This window comes from Vombatus ursinus, unplaced genomic scaffold (genome assembly GCF_900497805.2).
Source record: "Vombatus ursinus unplaced genomic scaffold, bare-nosed wombat genome assembly UNPS02014773.1, whole genome shotgun sequence".
NCBI classification, from domain to species: Eukaryota; Metazoa; Chordata; class Mammalia; order Diprotodontia; family Vombatidae; genus Vombatus; species Vombatus ursinus.
In genome coordinates, this window is record NW_020954551.1 from 43,820,167 (window position 1) to 43,845,646 (window position 25,480).

Sequence of the window (25,480 nt, forward strand, 5' to 3'; positions counted from 1 at the left end):
TATGCATAAGGTTATCAGTCATGGCCAATATACTGATTTGTTTTACTTAACTCTTTATTTCTTTGTCACAAAAGTGTTCTGTTGGGATAAGGTGAGGAATTGTTAGGAAGTAACTGTGACATTAAAGAAAGATCAATACAGTTTTCTTAAATGTAGATTCTCTCCTTCTCCTCCCTCCCCACTCCCGCCATTTTGTCTTGGCTTCAGTTATTACCCTGTACGAATTAATCCCAAATCTATATCTCCACCCCGACCTCTTCCAAGAGCTCCACACTTTAAACTAATTGCTACATAATTATTCTACCTGAATGTTCCACCATCTCAAAACCAAAGTTCACATAGATGGTGCTTTGAATAACAAGGATTCAAATCCAGGTCTAGCGATTCCAGATCCTGTGATAACCCAGGTCTTCACCTCTAATTTATGAGGTTTCCATTAGGCTATCTCAGTTTCACTCTCACAAAATGGAGATAGCTATTGAGAGTCAGGAGACCAGAGTTCTATTTTTGACTCTGACACTAATTAGCTGTGTAATCTTGGAAAGTCATTTCACTTTTTTGGACCTCAGCTTCTCATCTATAAAATGAGGTTGGACTAGGACCTCTAAAGTACCTTCTAGTTCTAAAATCGATGGTACTATGAAATATGCTTCCTCGAAATCTCTGCAATGCTTCTAAGGAACACGGGAAATGCCATGTTTCAATCTCAGTTTCACCTTACAGAAACCATCAGCATTTTGCTTCTGATTGAATCTGAAAATTACATTTGTCCTCATGCTAATAATAATTTTTTCTCCTCTTAAAAAAAAAACACAAAGTGGATATAAGAGAAGAAGACAACATGAATGTTCTTAGAGACTTTTATACTGTCAATTTCTACAGAGGTTCTTGTCCCAGTTTAGAATTTCCCCTCCTCAAGACCAAAGTGCTTGACATTGTCATCCTTATCTCATTATATGGTAACGATGATTAATGCTCAAAAGGTACAAATGTGCTGGGTATATTCTGAATCATTTTTGCTTATCTGATTTGCCCCATACATATTTTGGTTTATCCATTTGCCTATAAACAACTATTCCAGCTTATTTGAAATTAAATAAATCCAAGGAAAGCTTTGGATCAGCCTACTTGGATGCTCATACTAGTGATGACATCTCTTTAGGTCACATTTCCCTTCTCCATGAGGAAACAATTTTTCTTCAACAGGGTTCACGGTGATGATCTCAGAGCATCTTTCTGTGCTGTTCATCCAAACTCTTTCCTTACCAACATCATCTATGCTGTAGAATGGATTCTTGTTCAGGTACATGTTGCTGTCCCTTCCAAAGTAGAGATTCTGTGATTCAATGACTTTAGACTTATAGACTATCCATTCCGATATTTCCATTTGCAGATGAGGAAGCAGTCCAAAGATATAAGAAAATGTGTAGAGTCCCACAGATAATAAACAGCAAAGCTGGCATATGAACTTGTGTTTTCTGGCTCCCAAATCTCTCTACTAGATCTTCATCACTGACCAATATCTGGAAACTTATAGAACAACTACTACATACAGTCACTGGTCTTTTGCAACCTTGACCTAGTGCTCTGTTCATAAGAGGATCATGTCTTAGGTCAGTTGGTTCAACTTCCTTGTATAATTATTTATTGAGCTTAAATAATTATTTTTTTAAACATTTATTTATAATCCTATGCAGTACATTGGAAGGAACACTGGATTCTAAGTTAGCACCTGAATTCAAAGCTTGGCTCTAATACCAGCTTTCCTCGTATGTAAAATAAAGTTGGTTTCTAAAAAAAGGCCCCTTCCAGTTTTAACTCTATCAGCCCTAAACCTGGCAGGGCAGGAGGAGAGCTGTGCTAAGTGGGATGTGTAAAACATAATTTGTCCAGCTGGGAGCAAGTGACCTACCAAAAAGCAGCTGTTTAATAAAGTACTGCTTAATGACTTCTTGAAAAAGAGGCTTGTTCATTGTTCAAAGTTGAAAGGGATCTCAGAGAACATGTAGTCCAACTGCTTAACCCATTACTGATGAGGAAACTGAGGCACAAAAAGGTAGACCTGTCAAAATTCACACAGGGAGTAAATCTTAATGAAAGGTATGATTCGAACCCAGGTCCCAGAGGACTGCAGTCAGTGCTCGTACCTAGCTGCCTCCAGAATGTAAGCTCCTTGGGCAAGGGAGAGTACAGAGCTCTTACACACAGTAGGCACTTAGTACACGTTTACTAAATTGAATCAATTAATTGATTTAATTGGACAAGATAAGACTCTGTCCGTGTTACGAGGGAACTGGGATAGAAAACAGGCGCCTGGGGAATACACAGGAGGTACGGGCAGTTTAACGCAAAGACCTTCCCCCCCTCCCCCGGCCACCATTCCTCTCTGACATCACGTGTCAGTCTACGCAAGGGCGCCGGCTTTCCTAACGACTAACACTTTGGCCCCGCGTAGTTTTGCTGCACAGGCACAAACGAAGCCCGGAAGACACACACTCCCTTCCACCCTCCCCTCCTCCACGGCAGAAGAATTGCGCAAGCGTAGTGGACGTCGTTGGCCGGGTGTTCCCAGTGCGCACGCGCTCGAGTCCGAGCTTCCGTTCCAGCTTCTATTCTCCTTTCACTTCCTGGTCTTCCTCTCACTCCTTCCGGGTCAACACGGTACGTTCGCATTAGCTGCCTTTACTTGACCCAGGTGGGAAGCGAGAGTTTGGAAGAGCCTCGGCTTCGGGTGCAGTCGAAGTGCTGGGGGCCGGGGCGGCCCCGGGGGAAGCGCGAGCACCATGGTGAGTGAGGGGCGCGGGGGAGCTTAAAGCCACGAACCCCCTCGGGCTCGATGGGGAGAGGTCATTGACCATCAGAAAAAGAGTCCCGGGAGAATGTGTCGATTGTAAGCTCCCTGAAGGCAGGGACTGTCTCTTCTCTCCGGCGCTCGTTGTGCTGTGCCTGACACAGAGCAGGCGCTTCATAGGTGTTGATTGATTAATTGATGGATCCACAAGCGCTTATCCAGCGCCTGCCTTGTGTCAGGAGCAGGGTTAGTACTGGAGACGAAAGGAGACAGTTTCTGCCCTCCTGGAGCGTAAGTTCCACTCCTCTTTCCCCTTTTGAGCCTCAGTTTCCTCTTCTGTCAAACGGACCTTCAAAGCACCTGCATCGTCTGCTAGGTGTGAGAAAAGGGCTGGAGGCTTTGTCTTTTCTTATTCCCCAGAATCTCCCCGGGGACAGTCAGTTCTATTATTCACTCTAGAGCTATTCCACAAGCCAAGTGTTCTCTGATCTGCGCATTTCCCCCCAAAGTTAAGTGTTTGCTGAATTAAATAGTATTTCACCTGTCACTCTTGCTTTGGGGTCGGAGACTGTGTTTGCATGCAGTGAAGTGGCAGCAGAGCAGGATTTGGGGTATGAAGACTTGGGTTTGAATCTCAGCTAATATGTAAAATAGAATTGAGAAGAACACTAGTACTCCCTGTTTTAGGGGGTTATTGCCAGGAAAGTGCTTTGTAGACCTTAAAACACTTGTCTGTCTAAATTAGGAGCTTTTACAGTCCTTCATTTTCTTTGTTCTTTAAAGTACCTTGAAGCTGGGTCCTCTTGTCACTATTCTGTGTACAACTTTAGTAGCTGATCTGCTGTGTACAGCTATATTTAATTCTACAAATGTTTATTGATAATGTTGCACCCTATAGAATATATGAAAAGAGATATGAGCTAACAATCTACTGGGGTTTATCAGAAGTGGGGTAACAGATTTAGAGTTACAAGGGACCTCAAAAGGACCTCTCATCCAACCCCTTCTTTTTATGAATGAGGAAACTGAAGTCAGGAGAGGTTAAATGATGTGCTCAAGTTCACACCGGTAGTAACAGAAACAGGATTTGAATCCACATCCTCTGATTCCAAATCCAGCATTCTTTCCACTGCATCTTCCTGGGTACCCAGTAATTTTTTTGTTGTTCAGTCAGCAAGCATGTATTAAGTGCTTTAAAAGTACATTTAAAAAGTTGATTTAAAACTGTTTTAAAATAAAAGTGCACATTTATTAATGTGCTAGGCACTGGAATAAGTGCTGGAGATACAAAGGAACCCCACCCCCCTTCCAAAAAAAAAAAAAAGGCTCCCTGCTCTCCAAGAGCTCGAAGTCTAATGGAGGAAACATTATGCCAACAGTTAGGAACAAGCCAGATGTATACAGGGTAGTGGGAGATAATCAGCAGAGGATGGCACTACCATTAAGGGGAATCTGGAAAGGCGTCTTGTACAAGTAGTATTTTATTTGGGATTTGAAGGAAGCCAAAGAAGCTCTGAGACAGGGATGAGAAAGAGATTTCCAGGATGAGAATGCCCAGAGTTGGGAGATAGAGTGTCTTGTTTGAGGAAAAGCAAAGAAGCCAGTGTCTGGATTGTAGAATGTGTGGAGGTGAGTAAGGTGTAAGAAGACTAGGAAGATAAATTGGGCCTGGGGGTGGAGGTGAAGCACCTTTTTACAGGACTTTGGTGCCTAGCAGAACTTTATATTTGATTCTGGAGATGCTGGGGGGGCCGCTGGGATTTATTGAATTGAGGGAAAGGTAACATGGTCAGATCTGTGTTTTAGGAAGATTGGTTTGACAGCTAAGTGGAGGATAGACTTGAGCGGGGAGAGCCTTGTGACACACAGGCTTTGTGGTAGTGTGAGTGTGATGTGAGGAGGGCCTGCACCAGGTTGGTGGCAGTGTCAGAGGAGAGAAAGGGGCCATTTATTAGAGATGTGGGACTTGTTTGTAACATGTTACAAACATGTTACAAAGGTAGCGGGACTTGGCAACAGATTGGATATGGGGAATGAGAGAATGAGGAGTCAGGGCTGACACCCAAGTTGTCAGTCTTGGGACTGAGAAGATGGTGGTGCCCTCGAGTAATAGGAAAGTTTGGAAGGGGGAAGGGTGTGAGGGAAGGATAATGAGTTTGATTTTGTGTAGTTTGAGCTTAATATGGCTACAGGATATCCAGTGTGAGATGTCCAACAGGTGTTTGGAGGCGATCTAGTTGTCAGCAGAGAGGTCAGGCCCTGATAAATTGATTTGTGATTCATCAGCTTAGAAATGATAATTAAATCCAAGCAAGCTGATGAGATACCAAGTGAAATAGGATCAAGAGAAAAAAGATAGTCTTGTAAGACACCCACAGTTAGGGGCATCATCTGGATGAAGATCCAGCAAAGGAGACCAAGAAGGAATTGGTTATATAGGTAGATGGAGAAACAGAGTAGAGTGGTGTCCTAAAAACCTAGAGAGAAGAGGGTGATTGACATCGTCTGAGGCTGCGAAGAGGTCAGGGATGAAGATTGAGAAAAAGGCCGTTAGGGTTGGTCATTAAAGAGCACTAGTAACTTTGGAGGCAGCAGTGTTGTTTGAGTGATGTGGCTGGAAGTCAGACTCTACAGAGTTAAGAAGAGAGGAAAGGAAATGGAGGCATCCGGTTTGTTAGATGGCCTTCTCAGGGAGATTAGCTGCAAAGGGCAAGAGAAATATGGGATGATAGCTATCATTACATGGTGGATTAAGTAAGGCTTAGTCCAGCACCATACACCCTATTCCACAATGAACAGATACTAGACCTTAATAGTAAATATCTTACTATAAAAAAAGTTAAAAGAGAAGCAGATCACATATCTCCTACAGCTTTGGGAAGGAGGTGTATTTGGGGGGGGGGGGTGTCGGCGGCTAGGCTTTGGGGTTTGGTGACTTGCCCAGGGTCACACAGCTAATAAGTGTCAAGTGTCTAAGGCTAGATTTGAACTCAGGTCTTCCTGACTCCAGGGCCGGTGCTCTATTCACTGTGCCACCTACCTGCCCCAAGAGGTGTGTTCTTAACCAAACCAGGGATAGAAGCAATTAAAAAAAAGAAAGATAACTAATTACATGAAACTGAAAAGCTTCTGCACAGACAAAATTGATATACTTAGGGTAAGAAGGGAAACAGTCAAATGGGAAAAAATCTTTGTATTAAACTTCTCTGACAAGGGTTTGGTATCTAAGACTTACACAATTTAACAGGTAAGTAGGCATAGATAGATAGATCTATCTATATATAGTTTATGGTTTCAAAAATTAAGATTTTTTTTATTCATCTAACAAAAATGAAATTTCTCTCCTTCCCACCTTCCCTCATCATTGAAATAGAAAAAAGGAGAAACAAACTCTTGTAACTTTCTGCATAGTCAGACTTACCAAATGACCCTTTTTCTCAAGGAGTTTACAGTCTTGTTGGGGAAGCAAAATCTAAAAACACAAAACAAGTACAGTTAAATTTAAATGCTAAACTTTGTGGTATTGACCATACTTTCAGTAGGAATTCAGAGTATGGACCAGAGGTGATAACAGGGAAGGTTTACAAAGGCAAGGGGAAAATCCAAAAGGGTAAAGAAGCTGAGTACCCCACTTGACAGCTCGCTCCACTGTTAACTGCCACTCGGCAATTCCGTATTCTTTCTCTAGGACACTTTGATTCCCCTTTGCAAATCTTATGTCTGAGGAATAGAGTACAGTATTAAATTACAAATTATTTGAATACCATTCTACTCTTTCCTATTTTATAATAATTCTGAAGTTTCTTATTTAAGAATGCTTTTCAATCACTCAGTGTGGGGGTCAGTCTGGATCCTAGAGGGAGGTCATTCCTGAATTTTGTTACCTTATCATTTTGATTCACAATTTAATGGGCCCTCTTTTCTGTTTGTATTTATGTACCCTTCTTGTGTTATGCAAAACTGTACTCAGTTAAGCAATATGTTAAATATGGACACTCTTTCTTCTCTCCATAGGCTCGAAATGCAGAAAAGGCCATGTAAGTACCAGTTTTTTTCCAAATTGAAATATCTTTCTGGAGCTTGTTTGTATTGTAGTTGTCACTTTAGATTAGGAGAGCTTTCAGTGTCATTATCTTTATATACCCTTTGCATACTGGTTAAACCAGCCAGTGAAGCAGACTTTAGAAAAATCTTCCATCCATTCCCTAATTCACTAGTGTGTCCTTTTCATCACCATTTCTTTTTAATGTTTAGTACTCAGCCAACAGAACTTCAAGTGGGTTAGCAGTGCGTTTCACTTTCTGGGGAAAGCCTTATAGAGAGTGGGAATTCCTAGAGTAGCTATTCAAGATCAAGTTATTCTTATTACCAGAAATAGAGAGATACAAACCCACTAAAGGCTATACTGCTTCCCTGTTCCTTACAGTAGCTCATAGTTGTGTAAATTTGTGACCCTTAAAATAAAGATACTAGTATCTGGAGTGATGGTTGTCCAAGCCCCAGAATTCCTGACAACTTGGAATGTCCCACAACTACCTTCTTGCCACTGCTTAGTCATTGTACGTTTTTTTTTTGGTCATTATGTGCATGAGTAGTTTAGACTCTGATGCTGAATTAGGGTTATCCACTTGACTCACAACTGGTCAACTTAATGGGAAATCTTTGAAAGTAAACTCATGGAATTTCCTCTTCCACTTTTAGGACGGCCTTGGCGAGATTTCGCCAAGCTCAACTTGAAGAAGGGAAAGTTAAGGTTGGTTTACATTATTTTTATTTGTTAAATTAGGATGTGTTATAAATAGATTCCATTAGTTTTCACTCTTGGCCAAGTTTGACATTCGCTGCCTCAGAATTCCTATGTGGTCTCTACTGTATTCATAATATTTGAAGGTCTTATGGGTTCTCATATTTGAGTTCCAATTTCTGATACCATCTGTAACTAATGAGCTAGTTAAGAATCAAAAATTACCAAATGTGATGAGATCCATGGTTCAGCTAGCCCACCATTCTGTCTCTGATGGTGGCAGTAGATGGCCATGGTGGCTTCAACCAAAATATACTTTATTTATTTATTTTTAGGCAATTGAGGTTAAGTGACTTGCCCAGGGTCACACAGCTAGTAAGTGTCAGGTGTTTGGTATGAGGCCGGATTTGAACTTAGGTCCTCCTGACTTCAGGGCCGGTGTTCTCTCCACTGTACCGCCTAGCTGCGCCCTAAAATATACTTTAAAAGAAACCCCCAGACTCTCCTTCCTTCAGTTATAGCTGGTGGGAAATCAGGTTAAGGAAAGAGAAGAAGTTCAGAAACATAAGTTGAAGACCTAAAGCAGATGTGCCTGAAATAAACTCAGTAAGTCAGGCTGAGGACAAGGACCTTTTGCTTGAATTAAAACTCATAATAAGTAGGTTTGAGATTGCCAAATGTGGGGGCTCCCCACGATTGTAGCCAATTGTTAAGATCATAAGAGTTTTGGAATACATGCAGCATCACCATCAATATTTTTTTCCCATTCAGGAACGAAGACCTTTTCTTGCCTCTGAATGTAATGAGCTACCTAAAGCTGAGAAATGGCGACGACAGGTATGTTTGGTGTAGATGAGTATTTATTTGTCACAGAATTCAACAACTAGTGGTTCTATCAGAAACGAATGTGGAGGATATGGATATGTGCTAGTGACTCCAGTTTAGTATCTCAGTGATCTCATTGGAGTGGCATATGGATGTTGCTGCCCATTTTAAGATTCACTGTTCGAAAAGGAAAGCACCTTAGCATTCCCTTCATTTTACAGATGAGGAAACTAAGACCCAGAAAGGTTGATGGGAGACCTTGTTTTTATTCAGCTCTGTGGTCTGATATGGTATTCTTTTCACTGCTTTCAGCACTGTTGATATGATTAAATACTGGAATATTGTTCCTCTTTCCTCCACTAAGATCTTACTCCAATGTAGTCTTATGGTATTGAGGTGACCCTAAGTTCTAAAAGGTTGTTTTTCCTGGAGTACACATTTTTCTGGTTCTACCAACCTGGAAGGACTGCACATTGGCCTAGTAGCAAATTGTGTCTGTTGTCCTTTGACCATCCTAACTAAATTTAAGGAAGACTCATCAGTAGAAGGCTGACTCACCAGCTGGATGATTGATTTATTTATTTATTTATCTGTCTGTCTATTTATTTAGGTCATAGCAACTCATGAAAATTGTCTACTAGGCTAAGGCACTGAGAAGTATTAGTTTACCTCATTGGAAGGATGCATATCCATACCAATGAAATTCTGAAAGTATTGTTTGTATTTCATTACTCTTGAGCTTTCCATTCTAGGTGGTGATTTTAAAAAAGAAGCTTAATTTAACCATAGCAAAAACTGTGACCTGAAAATTGGTACAATTTGAAGGAAAGCCTACATTTTCCAATTTGAAGGAAAGTGATTTAATTAAATTTGTCAACTCTTATGAAAACTTAAAGATGCATTTAGCAAAAGTTTTTTTTAAGTCCTGTATTACCTCTATAAAGTTATCTTTCTTAGTGGTATCAAAAGTGTGCAAAAATACTTTTGTTTGTTGCAGATTATTGGGGAGATCTCAAAAAAAGTGGCACAAATTCAAAATGGTAAGCTAGATTTTATTCTTAATTCGGCACATTTATTTAGTACTGGCAAAGGTGAAAAACAAACAGTTCATACCTTCAGAGAGCTTGCATTTTAGTGGGAGATAAGATGTGACTCTAAGTATAAGTTAATGGGTTTTATTCACTGTACCTTATAGTTGGGCTCAGATTGGATACACTGGGGTTTAAATAAATGAGGCACAGACCCAGAGTAGAGGGTATGGGAAAAGGCAGTGGGAAGAATCCAGCTGGGGAATATATATCTTCCCTGGTTTGGAGAGGAGAATCAGCCAGTCAACAGTCATTCAATAATCGTCTTCTGTATGTGGAGCATGGGCTAAATGTTGAGGACCCAAAGAAAAGCAAAATCGGTTTGAATCAAATTCAGGGTGTGTTATAGGTGGGTCTCAATGTGGCCTAATTTGCCAGCTGAATATCCTCCTATCTTATCTGAGCTTATTGGTGGTTTTGAAAAATAGAGTCACTTGATTACTTGAATATTCCTCATCTTACAGGCTTAGATGTTTCCTGTTTAACCTGTTTCTGTGGAGTTAATGATATAATATATTTTGTTTTCACATGTTTCCCGAGTGTTGGAGAAGGTAGTTAGTTTTATTAACCTTTTCAGATCAATGTACAAGTTTCTTCCATGATGAATTTTGTTAGCAGAGGTGATTTTTGCTCATGGAAGAATGAATGTTGTCTTTTCCCTGATTCCTAAATGTTTTTTGCAACTGTAGCTCATATAATGTCCTAATAACCAGGGCCAGCAAAGTGAGAGCTTCCCCCCACTGATGTACTTACTGCTTGAAATCAGATCAGTCACGCAAAGATTGGGTGACTCAGTGTGTTACCCCTCTCTCTGTACCAAAATGTTAGAAAAAAACAGAAAGCCATGCCTTTCTTATGGTGGAATTTCAGGGATTTGTATTATGGTGGAGAGGGCATTGTAATGCAGCAGCACCTTGGTGGCTATAACTTTAGGGTAGGCACAGACATTAACCACAGAAATTCTGTATAGTGTGTCTTGGATATGAATCACATGCCCACCTTTCCTTACTTGTCAAGTAAGGGAGCAGCAATGTGCTTTATATACTTCCCTTCCTTTGGACGGTTTCCCGAGTGTTTACTGCAGTGACTTACTCTGGTAGTGATAGAGTTAAAGATGAGGCAACATTAGGGAAAGTTCTTAAGATTATAGATTTGATATAAGAGATGTTCTTTCCTTCTCAATAAGACCTAAATGGGGGAAACTTTTTTTTTTAAATTATAATAGAACTAAAATTTTTAATGTTTTTATTTTTAGCTGGTTTAGGCGAATTCAGAATTCGAGACCTGAATGATGAAATTAATAAACTCCTAAGAGAGAAAGGACACTGGGAGGTTCGGATAAAGGAGCTGGGAGGTCCTGATTATGGAGTAAGTGAAATGAAACTTTAGTAAAATTTGTTGAAAAAGTATATCTTGGATAAAGAAAATTCACAAAAGGATGAAAAGAATAACTTTAAAAATTATTACATCCACTGACTTTTCAATGTAATATTTTTTAAAGTCCCCATTCAGCGTTTGAAATTCATTGAATTCACACAGCCCAAGGAAAGTGATGGACCTCTGTGTTTCATCAAGATGCTTACCAAGCTCAGTGCTTCTAGGATCCGGACCTCTTCCTATACCTTGTCTCAAAGAGCCAACAATAGTTGCCCAGAGGACTTGAATTTGGACCTGAGGTTCGTTGCTCTGAAGGCAGCAGCTATGGACATCTTGGGTAGATGAGCTAGTGGTATTCCAGTTCCAAGCTGGCAAACGTCTATGATGGCTTTTCCTTTAGAGTAGCCAAGTGAAAGTAAGCAAAGCCAATACACACAACAACTACAACAGTACACTGTTGTAAATATCAAATTCCTTCTGTCAGTCCTCATATGACAAACTCAAGGCCCTTCACTTTTCTGATTGCCCTCCTCTGTACACTTCCAACCTGTCAATGTCCTTCTTAAACCATGGCACCCATATCTGCATATGATATTATTTCAGGTAAGACTTGGTAAAGGCAGAGTATAGTCAGGCTATCATCTCCTTCCTTGTTCCTGGAAACCATGCCTCTTATAATGCAATCAAAGTGTAAATCATCTCCATTAAACTGCTGGTTCATTGAGCTTGTTGTAGTCCATTAAAACCTCCAGATCTTTTTCAGAATACCTCCTGTCTATCTGTGCCTCCCCGCTCGTATTTTTTTTTTTTGTACCCAAGTTAACTTTATATTTATCCCTCTTGAATTTTATCTTATTAGATTCAACCCATTGATATAGTTTTTCAAGATATTGGATGCTAACTGCCATTCAGTGATTGGCTTTGTGTCATCTGCAAATTTGGTGATCATACCATCTAGGCCTTTGTCTGAGTCATTGATAAACAGCACGATGCCAAGCACAGATCCTTGAGGTGTTCCGCTATAGACTTCCTACCATGTTGACATTGAGCCTTTAACAGTTGCTGTTTGAATTTGGCTATCCAGCTAGCTCTGAATCCCTCCGATTATATTATTTTCTGATCCATTCTCAGGTTTCTCTTCATTTCTAATAAATCTTTTGCCTTTTGTCTAATCCATATCTCTCCATCTTTTCTATAAGAATATTATCAGGTATCTAAAGTTCTGCTGAAATCTAGGTAAACTATATCCATGGCATTCCCCTCACCTTCTGGTTTAGTAGTAATTCTGTCAAAAAAGGAAATGAGGTTAATCTGACCTGACCTGTTCTTTATAAAACTTTGTTGGCTCTTTGTAATCACAGCCTCCCTTTGTAGATAGATATTTACCAGCTAGCTCTTCAATGGTCCGTTCTAGAGTTTCCCCGTGAATCAAAGTCAGATTTACTAGCCTATAGTTTGCAAATTCTATTCTCTTTTCATTTCAAAAAAAATCTCCAATCTTAATGACATTTCTGTTTTCCATGGTCTTTCAGTTATCACTGATTCGGCAATTATATATGCCAGCTTTGAGGCCTAGAAGACACCTTTCATCTGGGCCAGATTACTTGAATTACTTGAAGGGCAGTTCGGCTTTCTCTTACAACTATCTCCTGACTGATCCTGGGTAGCAGTTCTCTGTTAGTTTTTGGGGTTTTTTTTTGGTTGTTGTTGTTGTTATTGTTCTGTTAGTTCTAGTGTAAAGAAAGAGAAAACTAAAACAAAAGGAGAATTGAGCACCTTTCCCTTTTCTTTGTTGTCAGTCTTCATCATCCCATTCACTCTCAGAAAAGGTTTTTCCTTTCTTTGACTCCTTCCCCCCCACCCCCCATATAGCTAAAAAGCAAAACAAAACCCAAACCCTTTTTTTTGTAGTTAGCTTTCCTCACCACCCTTAGCTCATTCTTAGCCTTAGCATACCTGACACCATTTTTGTAGGACTATGTCATGTTCTTAAATTCATTTTGTGTTACCTGGCCTTGCTTCCATCTTCTGGATATTTCTTTTTTTAAGACCTAAGTTGGCTGTTTAGTTCCATATGTATCCACATTGATCTCTTCAGACAGATCCCATTTTTCCTTTTCATTGGAATTGATACACTTTATGTCTTAGCATCTGCCATCCTTTGGGGCTGATTTCACTGAAGCATTTTACTCCATGGGATCTTATATCTTTCTTCTGAACTCTTTGAAATCTGCTTTTCCAAAATCTAAGATACATGTCAGACTGCCAGATTTTTTCTCCTTCTCTATCACAAACTCTGGGTTGGAATGGTCACTCCCCTGCCAAGGTTCCCATCAGTTCTACCCCAGCAGCCAGTACCTTCTTGTTAGTAAAAGTCAGATCCAGAATAGAGTTTTCACTTCTTGATTCCTCTGCTTTTTGAAGGATGAAATTATCACTAAGGCAATTCAAGAGATATTTAACTGTTCTGTCTTTGGCAGAAAGAGAGCTCCAGCAGATGTCTGGATAATTGAAGTGTCTCATCACTGCTACATTCATGCTTTTGTGCCATATTTATGATTTGTTACCCAAACTACTCATCTATTTCCTCTTTCTGTCCCTGTGGTGTAGTTTATACCAATGACAGTCCCTTCTCTTTCTCCATCTTTTGACCATTACCCAGATATTATCTCAACCCCATTATGTTTTCTCCTTTTTTTTTCCTGGTTTTCCATACATGAATTATGCCACCATCCTCTCCCCATCACAATTCCTTTTTTTTTCTTGACAGTTCTTTTTCTTTTGGATAAAATATACCCATTCAAAGCCATAGTCCAGTTATGGATTTCATCCCCTTCCAAGTCTCGTTGATACCCATAATGTCAAATATGTTTCTTTGTATTGGGGTCTTTGAGTTCACCTTATTTGTTGCCTAAACTTTGAGCATTTGAGTATACGCTTAAGAGGCTATGGGCTTTTATTACTTTCTTCTTTCTTGTATTTTGCCTTCCATGAATTTGTTGAAATCTTAGCTGCTATTCCTTTTTAGTTACTCCCTATAATGTCTAACTTGGGTACTCTACAAAGATGACGTTCGTTCTCCCTCTACTATCCTTTTTAGCTTAAAGTCCTTTTGATTGGATTGCAAAACACCTAGCAAATACATTCTCACCAGCATTTGATGTATACTTCATCTCTCTTTCTTCTTCTTTTTTTTTTTTTTTTTTTAGGCAGTTGGGGTTAAGTGACTTGCTCAGGGTCACACAGCTAGTGTCAAGTATTTGGTCTGAGGGCGGATTTGAACTCAAGTCCTCCTGACTTCAGGGCCAGTGCTGTATCCACTGCGCCACCTAGCTGCCCCCTGTACTTCATCTCTTACCAGGGATCTGTCAGTCCTGTTGTAGCAGTGATAACAGAATACTATATCTCATTCTTGGATACTACCAACTAAGCCACAGCTATTCACATCCTAAATTAATTTTTTTTTTCTTCCGTATACTTTGCCTTCGGTGGGTAAAATTGAGGGAAAAACAACCTGTGTCCTTATGGCCTTAAGTTTTTTGCCCAAGACTTAATACTTTTGAAGTTCCTTTCTGGAACTGTCCTTTGTACCAGTATCAGTCACCATCTGTTTCGATAAGCCTAGGGAGTTTTTTTAGAATGTCTTGGATACATGCCCTAGGAATATAACAGACTCTCTGTTGTTGTTAGCAGCTGGACAAATAATTGTCTTAATACCCCTGAGCAGGAAATTGTCACCAATTACTCCTGCTCTTGTCTCTTTCCCCTGCTCCAAATGGATGTCATCTCACCTGATGGTGTCCGTGGTTTTGCTGTGGCATTCTTGGGAGGATGAGCTGCTTCTTTTTCCTTGGAATATCCAGCTCTTTCCTCTTTATGAAGATCTCCTCTTCTTCCCAGTATCTTGTCTGTGGTCAGATCTTCCCTCCTTCACCTCAGAACCCTTTTTCTCCATTAAAGCATTGATCTGTTTCCTTTAAAAATCTTCATCCTGCCTAACAGCCAGAGGCAAGGGGCGGCGCATTTTTCTCTACCCTTTCCTTTCTCTGGGATGTAGCGGAGCCCCCACTCACAGCCCCAAGGGGTCACGCAGCTGGGCTCTGCAGTGGTCAAGATCTTCAGCCTCATTTCTTAAAATTACTTGTGGTGCTTACACCTCAGCCCTGAGCGCTTGCTTAGAAGTTTCTATAGCCCCTTACTAATTTTTAAAAGTTAAAACTGTTTTTAACCAATTTGCCCCCCCCACCAATGCACTTTGTCAGCTAACTTTCTATTTCTTCTACTTACCTTTTCTGACCTATCTGGCCTGGCCTTGTCAACTAGCTTCTCCTTATCCTCAGGCGTCACTGCTTAATGATATTTTATCCTCCTTCATCCTTTTGTAGTCCCTTAATTGTCTTTGATTTTGGCCTTGAGATTGGACTCCTACAAAATTTTCTTCAGTTTCTTCTCTGCAGATTAAGTTTACATCACTAGTCCATGTCCTCTCCAAGTTTCCCTCATGATTTCCTTCTCCTCTGGCTCAAGTCATTTTTTCACCTTTCTCCTCCTGCAACCTTCTCCTATAGAAGCTAGAAGTTCAAAGTGATTTTATTCCATTATTTTTACAGGGATAAAAGAAATACGTAATATTTTGCCATTTCAAAGTCTTGTCACTTCTTGAACAAATGGAGTGTTTTGAAAAAGTGACTATTCATTATCTTAAAGAGAGTAGGTAGAAAAGAGTTTGCTGTGGCCCAGTAGATTGTGTCTTTGTCTTACCATACATCTGGCACTTTAAATTTAAAGGGCATAGATTAATCACTTTTTATGTGACAGGCTTCGTGCTGGTGCTTAGGATACAAAGACAAAAGCAGAAGTAGTCTTTGTCCACAAGGAGCTGGCAGTCTATGAATTTTGGTGAATATTCTGTACCTTGCTGTGTCAACCTATAAGTTTATCTGTTAGGATTTGTTTGAAGACTTCATAAACATTAGGGCGAAAGGACCTTCTTGGAGAACTTTTTTTAATGAGACCTTTTCTTTTCTTTCTTTTTTCTTTTTTTTTGATATAAGAAAGTTGGCCCTAAAATGTTAGACCATGAAGGGAAAGAGGTTCCAGGAAATCGAGGTTACAAATATTTTGGAGCAGCTAAAGACTTACCGGGTGTCAGAGAGCTTTTTGAAAAAGAGCGTAAGTAACTTCATACATACTTTATTTGTACAATTTTATTGATAACTCTAGTTTCAATATTTGGGGTTCTTCAGTTCCAGTATAGGACTTAGAATAGGGTCTGAGTTTCTTTTGACTTCTCGGCATTATGTACCGAACTTCTGTACTTTGTACTTCAGTTTGCACAGTTATGTGAGTTTAAAAGCAAAAAGTGAGGAAAAAAGCTTAGGTATATCTTAATATGTAGTTGTTGTTTTCAAGTTGTGAATTGACTTGAGAAGGCGGCCTGCTCTAATGGGAAGAGCATGAGAGGAAGACTTGGAGGCTGGCTTAGGGCCTGGAAGTCCTCAGACCTGACTCATTCCCCTGTGACTTTGAGGACATCACTCCATCTCTCCAGGCACCAATTTCCTCATCTGAAAAATAATGGGGTTAGGACTCTATGATCTTGTAGGTCCCTTTTGACTTTAAAATGCTGTAATTTTATAAATCATGTGGTTATTCATTTCCTAAATTCTCTTTTATAGGTTTGAATTTTTTTTCTATAGGGTATTAGAGTGAGCATGTGTGTCTAAGAGTGGGAGGATAATTATAGTTTGGTATAATTCATATTCCATTAGATTGTGGGCTCCTTTTTTTGTATCCCCAGTGCTTAGCGTAAGTACCTAGCACATGGTAGGTGATTAATAAATGCTTATTGATTGACAGTGCCTCAAATATTTTATGGGTCTGGGTACACCCCTTACTAAAACATACACAAAATGTTCCATAATTTAATAGATGGCCTTCACAGGGTGTAACTAATAAGATTCATCTCCCTGCATTTGCCTTTCTAGCTTTGGTAAAATGGTCTGAGTACAAGCTTCATTGTTTGGCTTTTGAGAACCCAGCTTTTCCTCCCTCCCCCACTTCTCCCCCATGCTGGGGTATTGGAGGAAGTCTGGAGGGCTGGAATGTTTATTAAGCTGTTGTAGAAACTGGGCACGTCAGAGGAAAGGTGTGGTGCTGAATCTTAGTTTCTTGGTAAATACTTGAGTTCTATATTGTAATGTAGGATCATAGGATTAAAAGTTGGAAAGGACCTTAAATCTTATCTGGCCCAAGTTCTCATGTATCAGATGAGGAAACTTCATCCTAGAAAGATGAAAGGACTTGTCCCGTTTTGGGAATTTCCACTGCAGTGTTTATTTTGATTGAAGAAAAGTACAAACTCAGTCAGTAGGCATGGGTTAAGTGCCTCCTTTGGGTGGCATCCATCTGTATCTCTCTGAAATTACCTAAGGATCAGTTAAGAGAGGCAGAGACTATAAGACCAAGTGTCTGGTGTACGACATTACATTCTAGAAATTTAGTGTGAACCAAATGTTGGTATTTCTTCCCAGTTAAAGCTTTTATTTTTATGGAACAAGGTGACTTTGTGGCTGTTGTTTCTTTTAGCCCTTCCTCCTCCAAGGAAGACTCGAGCTGAACTCATGAAAGCTATCGATGCTGAATACTATGGTTACCGAGATGAAGATGATGGCATTTTGGAACCTTTAGAGCAGGAGCGTGAAAAGAAAGGTAAATAGATAGATGGCCGTTTGAATAGCATCTTTCTATTCTTTTTTAATACTTTATTTTAACATTAATATTTTTTAAAAATTTTGAGTTCCAAATTCTCTCCTTCCCTCCAGCCCCTCCCCCAACCATTGAGAAGGCAAGCAATATATCATCAGTTATACATGTGAAGTCATACAAAATACATTTCCATATTAGCTGAGTTGCAAAAACAAAAATAAACAAGAAAAGTAAAGTAGAAGAAAAAAGTCTTTCCATTTGTCTTCAGAGCTAATCAGTTCTCTCTTTAGGTGGATGGCAGTTTTCATCCTGGGTCCTTTTGAATAGTCTTGATCAGAGTGGCTATGTCTTTCACAGTTGATCATCCCTACAATATTGCCTTTACTGTGTTCAACAATCTGGTTCTGCTCACTTTACTTTGCGTCAGTTTATACAGGTCTTCCCAAATATTTCTGAAGCCATCCCCCTAGTCATTTCTTATAACACAGTAGCATCCCATCACAATCATACACCACAATTTGTTCTGCTTTTCCCCAGTTGAACAGCCTCTGAGTTTCTACTCTAAACTGAAACATGTTGTAAAATACTTATTTGTAACTTCAGATAAATTTCGTGTTTTTTTTTTAGTAAAAATATTAATAATAATTACTTACATTTATGTGACACTTTAAAATTGAAAAGCATTTTGCATACATTATTAAAATCATAACAGCCCATGGATACCTCCCGTGATTATCTTGTCCAACCCTTTCCACAGCATCCATGATAGGTGGAGACAGGAAAATCTGAGTTTAAATATGACTGTAGTCACTTAATATTTATATGACCCTAGACAATTCACTTCACTTTCATTTGCCTTAGGTTTCTTGTCTATAAAATGTGGATACTGGTAGCACCTACCTCAAAAGGGATTGTGTAAAGATCAAAGGAGATAACATTTGTAAAATGCTTAGTATAGTGCCTGGCACATAGTAGGTGCTACATAAATTATTGTTGTTATTATTATCCAGACTGTGCTTGAAGATGGCCTGTGATGGAGAACATGCTGTACTACCTCTCAGGAAGCCTGTTCTTTTTTATGTTGAGGTGAACTCTGCCCCTCGTAACTTAGTCCTGACTTTGTGGGACTAAAGAATACATCCAATCCCTCCTCTGTGTATGTGAAGACATCTCTCCTGTCCCCACCATGTCTTCTTCACCCTCAATATGTGGCTTTTCTTTTGACTCCCCCTTGTATGACGTGGTTTTCAGTTTCCTTATCATTCCTTGGCAAATGAGCCTCTGAACATGTACCAGACCACTAACTGTAGTGAGCCACCCACATGTGGTCTGAGCAAAAGGTATATAGAGACTAGCCATCATCTCCCTTTCTGGACACTCAAATTAGGGGCATTCACTACAGTGGTTTGCATTAAGGTTTTGTGTGAATTCAAGGATTTAGTTTATTTCTTCTGTTAGGTGGTAAAAACTTTTCCAAATAACTGATTAGGTGGTAACTCAGTGTCCCTGATGTTTAGAGAACCCATGTCCAAAACTTGGGGGGGGGGGGGGGGGGGGGCGCGCGGGCCCATGGTTTATTAGAGGAGATTTGTTGTAGCTGGCTGGAGATTGGGGGAGGGTGCTGCAGTGCTCACCTCTGCACTCAGATGTAAATGAGACGTGTGGCAGCACTCACAAAAACGGGTTCCCACTTTTCCTTTTTTGTGCAGGAAAAGTTCCATCTCTGACATAGGTTGGGGTGCTCCTTCCTTTTCAGGAGATCCAAAATGGTGATTGGGAAGGAGCAAGATATCACCTGGTACCTCCCTGGGAGAGTTGTGAGTTGAGATCTGCAGGGATTGGTGGAAGGGGATGAGAATAGGTGATTGAAATGTTGCCCAGTCTGCGTGATGCTGGCTAACTAGGGGGATGGGAAGGGTCTGAGGGTCCTAAGTCAGATGAGGAGATTTGAGAGCAGATAGGCCACTTATCTATAAAGTTAGAATCAGATGTCTTCTCAGCTTGTGTTAGGGAGAAAAAGAAAGTGAGAAACAACAAAAACTACATAGGTATATGGGATAGTAAACAGTTATGATTACTTTAGGTGTGCATCCCAGCTTCTGACTCTTAGGTTACCAGGCCAGTGCCAAGAATCATAGGACCTTAGGTTATTCTTTCACGTGAGTGTCAAAGAGCCTCAAAGGGAGGTTCTTAGAACTTTTGCCCTTGAAATTCTACATCTGAATGTTAACTCATATTCCATCAGGAATGGAGAGAGAACTTTTTAATGTACAAAGATCCTAACAAGAGTAGAAAGACCTCAATCCTCAGTGATTAATATTGCTACGTATAAATGGGTGTGTGCATTTAGCAATTCTTGAGCAAATAATATACATTAATTTGCATTCCCAGTGGGAGGGAATCATCCAGTTCTAAAATTTCAAAAAGCCAACGTAGACTGATGCATATTATAAGAAAGATCATAGGAGCTGCAAACCAGACACTGATATCAGTCTTGCCTGTCGCAGTTAAGTAGATCCTGCAGTAACATGGTACTTCTGTTAGTGTCTCCTAAGATAGTATTAGGGTTTTGTTTTTTTTTTATCTCATGATCTTTAGAATAAGCTGTAAATTAGCTAGCATAAGCCCCATTTTACCGATAAGGAAAGAAATAGGCTAAATCAGGGGTGGGGAACGTGTGTCTCTCTAGGTCCTAAAGTGCGGCCCTTTGACTGAATCCAAACTTCGTGAAGTCAGAGGGCCACACTTGAGGACCTAATGGGCCTCATGTTCCCCACTCTTAGGGGGAACAAGTTGTTGTCCTACATTGTCAAATGCTCTGCTTCTTAAAGCTCTTCCACATCCATTATCTCATATTCCCATTTGATCTCATAGGAACAATGTTTCCTTTTGCACAGATAAAGAAATTGAGGTCCAGAGGTATTTGTTTAGAAAAAGGGAAGGGGAACAAGCATTTATCGGGTACCTCATCTGTGCCAGGCATGGTGCTGAGCCCATTACAAATATCATCGCGGTTTTTTGAGGCCTTTTGCTTTACATCGTAGCCATTTCCAAAAATCTCTGCCCAGGAGTTATAAGTGATTGGCCTGATTCATTCAGCTAGGATTAAAATTCTAATAATAATTGACTGTAATATTAATAACTGATTCTTACATAGTATTTTAAAGTTTGTAAAACACTTTAGGGGAAGGAAATAAGCATTTTTTCTCCATTACTTGTAAACAAACATTTATAGTTCCATGTAAACAAACATTTTTGACATTCATTTTTAAAGTTTTGAGTTTCATATTCTCTCCCTTCTTCCCCTCCCCCCTTCCTTAAGAAGGCAAGCAATTTTATATAGATTATGCATGTGCAGTCATACAAAACGTTTCCATATTAGCCATGTTGCAAAAGAAAATACAGACCAAAAAAACCCACAAAAATAATAAAGTTGAAAAAATATGCTTCAGTCTGCATTGTCTTCATCAGTTCTTTTGGAATAAGCATTTATTAAGCACCTACTGTGTGCCAGGCACCCTGCTAAGTGCTTCATGGATATTAACTCCTTTGATCTGACTTTGAATACAAATGCTATGAGCTATCATCCTCATTCTTTAAATGACAGAACAAATGTTCACAGAGGAGTTAGACTTCTTGCTCAGAGACACTTGGCCACCCTCAGAGGCAGGCCTTGACTGAGTCTGGTCTTGGTTTGAATCTGACCCTTCTCTCCACGGGGGTGGGGGGGGGTTGCCCTGCAGCATTCAGGTGAAACCTTTCTCCTAGACAGCCTGGTCACTTGCAGCCCAGTTTATAGGCACCAGAAGGTGAGCGTGAAGGGCATTTGAGTCATTATCCTTTAGAGAGTTCTCCCCCTTACTGGTCGTCTGGAGCTCTGGGGGTTTGTATACACTCAGCATCACCGGTTCTTCAGCTTGTGCATTAACAGCCTCCACTGAATGGTCACCTTTGGTTAGGACTTGACCTCCAACGACCTTTCCCAGGCTGCCCCTGCACAGGCCATTTGGGGTGTTTGAAATGTCCCCCTTCTCCCTTGTGGCTGAGCTCACGGCTGAGGCCCCTTACAGCTGTGCTCTGCTCTCTTGTCTCTGATGGCGGCTTCCACTTAATCCATTCATTCCACCAGAGCTCTCCTATGTTTGGAAGGCTGATTTCCTCATGGAACAAGTTACTCTTAAGTATGTGTGAAAAACCAGCCTTACTTTGAGTTCCTTTGTGTGTAATTCTGTGGAGATCTGTTCCTTCCTATGCTTACATCTTTTCTTGAAATTTGTTCATTTATTCTTGTGTCTCTCTCACTTTTTAGGGCCCCCCCATTTTATATACGATGTAAACACCCTGATACCATGGCTGCATCTGTTCCTTCTCCCAGCTTGTTTCACTTACTCCACCTAACACTTACTACAGGACTTTAAGCATAAATTAAATACAGTTGTTGACTCTTTGAGAATGACCTTTGTTCATCCTGTTTTTGAGTGTCAGGGCTAGGGCAGGAACGGTCTGTCACAGGCTGGGCACCAGAAGGCGTGTTCCCTTCTGTGTCTGTGTCCCTCACCTCTGCGTCAGGAGGTGGGGAGCACGGCTCATCACTGGTCTCTGGAGTTAGGCTTGGCCATTGCAGTAATCAGAGTGCTTAGATCCCTCAAGACTGTTTGTCTTTACTCTCCACTTCTGATACCCAGGCCACTCTTTCTGTCCACTGGATACCTGGGGTGACCCACTGGTACCTAGCCTTCGTTTTTTTGCCCCCATCAGAATTTTCTCCATTGAGTACATTTAATACATTTGCCAAACTTACTTGGCTGTTTGGAATCAAAGGGATCTTCGTTTGCATCCCAGATCCAACCTTGAACAAGTCACCAGATATCTCTGGGCTTCATTTTGTCCATCTATAAAACATGAAATGAAAAAGTGTGGACTAGATGACCTTCCTTTATAGCTCTAAAAAACCTGATCCTATAATGAGATAAGGGAAAAGGAAATTGAGCTGTGTGGTGACCATACCTTTTTTCATTCTACATCTGATTACTTTGAAAGTACGAAAAGGTAATCAATTGCTTAACTTCCAGATCTGTTTATATGTCAGATTGTTAATATAAAAGGGAGAATCAAGAGAAAGGTAACTGAAGCATATCTTCAAAATGTATATCTCAGAAACAAATATTTGAAGTGTCACAGAAAGTGAGGGCTCTGCATTCATTCAGCAAACATTCAGGATCTGTAGTAATGCACACATCATAGGTAAGTAATGGTCATGGAAAAAATACTAGTTCACTTAGTGATTGGTGCCCCCTTATATACTTTTTCATGGCTGTTTTCCCACAGGTAAGTTGATAGTTAACTGAATCATTGAACTGGATAGAATTGGAGCATCTTGACCACAGAATTGCTTCGTGATGTGTTTGTAGGTCAGGAAGTTCAGAACAAAGACCAGCATCAGCCTAGGTGGTCATTCACTCATGTGTCTCTCTCTCTCTCTCCTCCCAGTAGCACAACTGGAGAAGGTTCTTCTTTTGATTCTGAATAAACTTAGACCTCTAGAAGGGGAACTGAATAACACTTGTTCTTCTTGTGCTCAATCAGTCATAGCAGAAGCAGTAGAAAAGTGGAAAGCTGAACGAGAGGCCCGGCTTGCACGCGGTGACAAAGAAGAGGAGGAAGAGGAAATAAACATCTATGCTGTGAATGATGATGAGGTATTGTGGCAAAGGGATGAGCCGCTCACCTTCAGTTTCTGTTTGGTCCCTTTGAGATCAATATCGTTGGTTGTCAAAGAACTGTGTTTTTTTTATTGTTTGCACGAAAACATTTGGGATCTGTACAACATGAAGTCTTTTCATTAAATCAAGCTCAGCCCATTACCAAAGGTGTTGAAATGAGTCAACATTTTAAACTGTAAAAAACCTTGGAAATCACAGAGTCCATCTCTCTCATTTCATAGATGGAAAGCTGAGGCCCAGCCCAGAGGAGTAAATGACTTCTCTGAACATGGGGAATGAGATCATATAGTCTTTTAGGAATGTTACACTTGTGTTATGCAGGATGGGTAGGAGACTGTAGAAACTGAAGGCAGATACCCAAATGCAGTGATGGTAGGAATCAGCAGACCTAGACAGTCACAGCCAGAGAACCAACCTCAGCTCTGGCCCGAGCTGCATTAGGGAAGGAAGCTTGTTCCTGTTGGCCGACTTGACACAGGGAAAGTGGGAAGCATTGGAAGGCCCAGGAAAACTAAAATTTAGGCCTCCTGCTAGAGAATGGATTAAGTCAGAAATGCAGATCCTGACGGTGAGCAAAGCTTAGGCTTCTGGAGCTCTAGGCACAGCATTTTAAAAAAACAGGGACATCATTTTTCTGGCACATGTGGTACTTTTAAGGTGAGACAGTAATTGGGGTAGTTGTGTTGGGTGGTTTGTGAAGTACATTGTCCATTTTCTAGTCCGACGAGGAGAGTGCCAAAGAGAAAGAAGGAGAAGAAGGGCAGCAGAAATTTATCGCTCACGTCCCAGTGCCCTCCCAGCAGGAGGTAAGGAGTCGACTTGTGCAGTTGTGGCCTCCGAGGGAAGAGTTTTCTTTCAAAACATGTCACCAAATCCCCCGAGCCATGTTTGTGTACAGAGTGCACACAGATCAGTCTTTGTTTTCCTTTCCCTCATGCTCCAAGGACCTGATTTCTCTCCCTCTATCATCAGCTACTTTCTAAAAATAATGATAGCATCTGTTTATACTTTACTCCCAATGGCCTTCTTCAGAAGGAGCTTGGCTAAGGCGTGGCTCAGGCAGAGGTGTCTTTCTTGCTTTGGTGCCTATTTGGTGATCGTTTACTTTCTAAATACATGTTTCAGAACGTGTTTTATTTCCAATGAGGGTGCTGAGAAATGACTTGATTCAGTGAGTGATTCTGTTATGTAGTGGGAGGAGGAGCTTTGGAGTTAGAATCAGGGGATGTTGGTGCAGGTCCCAGCTCGCTAGCCTTGTGACCCCAGGCACATCACTGCTCTCCTCCGAGCCTCAGTGTCCTCAGCTGTAAAATCCCAGTGTTTCTGCTGGCTTCATAGGGTGGTCGCACGAGAAGCACTTGATCATCACATTGGAGAAATGTTCATTGTATGGGTAGTGTCCCCATTTTACAGATGAAGAAACTCAGAGTTCTGCCAACCTTAAAATGCTACATAAATACTAGCTCTTATTGTTATTAAGTAGAGATAATAGTTCAAAGAATTTCAGAGCTGGAAGGGACCTTTGAGATCTTCTAATGCCTCATTTCACAGATGAGAAAATTGAAACAGAAAGGTGACATAAGTGGGCCAGTTTGACCACTGATGTAATTTTCCATTTTTCACTTGGATGTTTGGTTGTGTGTAGATAGCTTTGAGCACTAGGCTGTTATGCAGAAGGGGCTTGAGGTGCTCATTGGATAAGAGACTTTTCATTATTTGTATGTTCAGATCGAGGAGGCTCTTGTACGAAGAAAGAAGATGGAACTCCTGCAAAAGTATGCCAGTGAAACACTCCTGGCCCAGAGTGAGGAGGCAAAGAGGCTTCTTGGATTTTAGTATCTTGGTGTCGCCTGGACTGGAGTTCCTCAGTGGTTCTACACACACTCACCATCCTCCCAGTTTTGTTCACTAACAGATACAAACTGTCACAAGAGGTTAAAGGTGGTCCTTTTCCAGTAATTTTCCTGTTAGCTTTGGGGATTGCTTAATAGTAATATTTTTCCTTTGGTTCCATCCTGAAGTCATAAAAATCCATTTTTTTTTTAAATCCATAAAATGGTCCAAGTGTTCCTGGTTGGGTTGTTCACGTGCTGAACATTTCAGCAATTTATTTTGTATAAATATTTTATTACTGTATAAATAATATTGCTTTTGAAGTTTGTAATATCTAATCACTGTGAAGATATTTTTATTAAATATTTTTGTAAGAAAGAAAATTTGCCGT

At 40.4% G+C, this 25,480-nt stretch overlaps 1 protein-coding gene across 1 annotated transcript; it reads left to right on the top strand.

Annotated features, from left to right (window-relative positions):
* The first annotated feature begins 2,646 nt into the window (after positions 1-2,646).
* Positions 2,647-25,429, top strand: ISY1 (ISY1 splicing factor homolog). Its single transcript, XM_027864071.1, has 11 exons — positions 2,647-2,786; positions 6,806-6,828; positions 7,493-7,544; positions 8,307-8,372; positions 9,358-9,400; positions 10,704-10,816; positions 15,880-15,997; positions 17,414-17,536; positions 23,120-23,232; positions 23,976-24,062; positions 24,985-25,429. Exons 1-11 carry the CDS (start codon positions 2,784-2,786, stop codon positions 25,090-25,092), a joined length of 849 nt encoding a protein of 282 aa, XP_027719872.1. The 5' UTR covers positions 2,647-2,783; the 3' UTR covers positions 25,093-25,429.
* Positions 25,430-25,480: the final 51 nt, after the last annotated feature.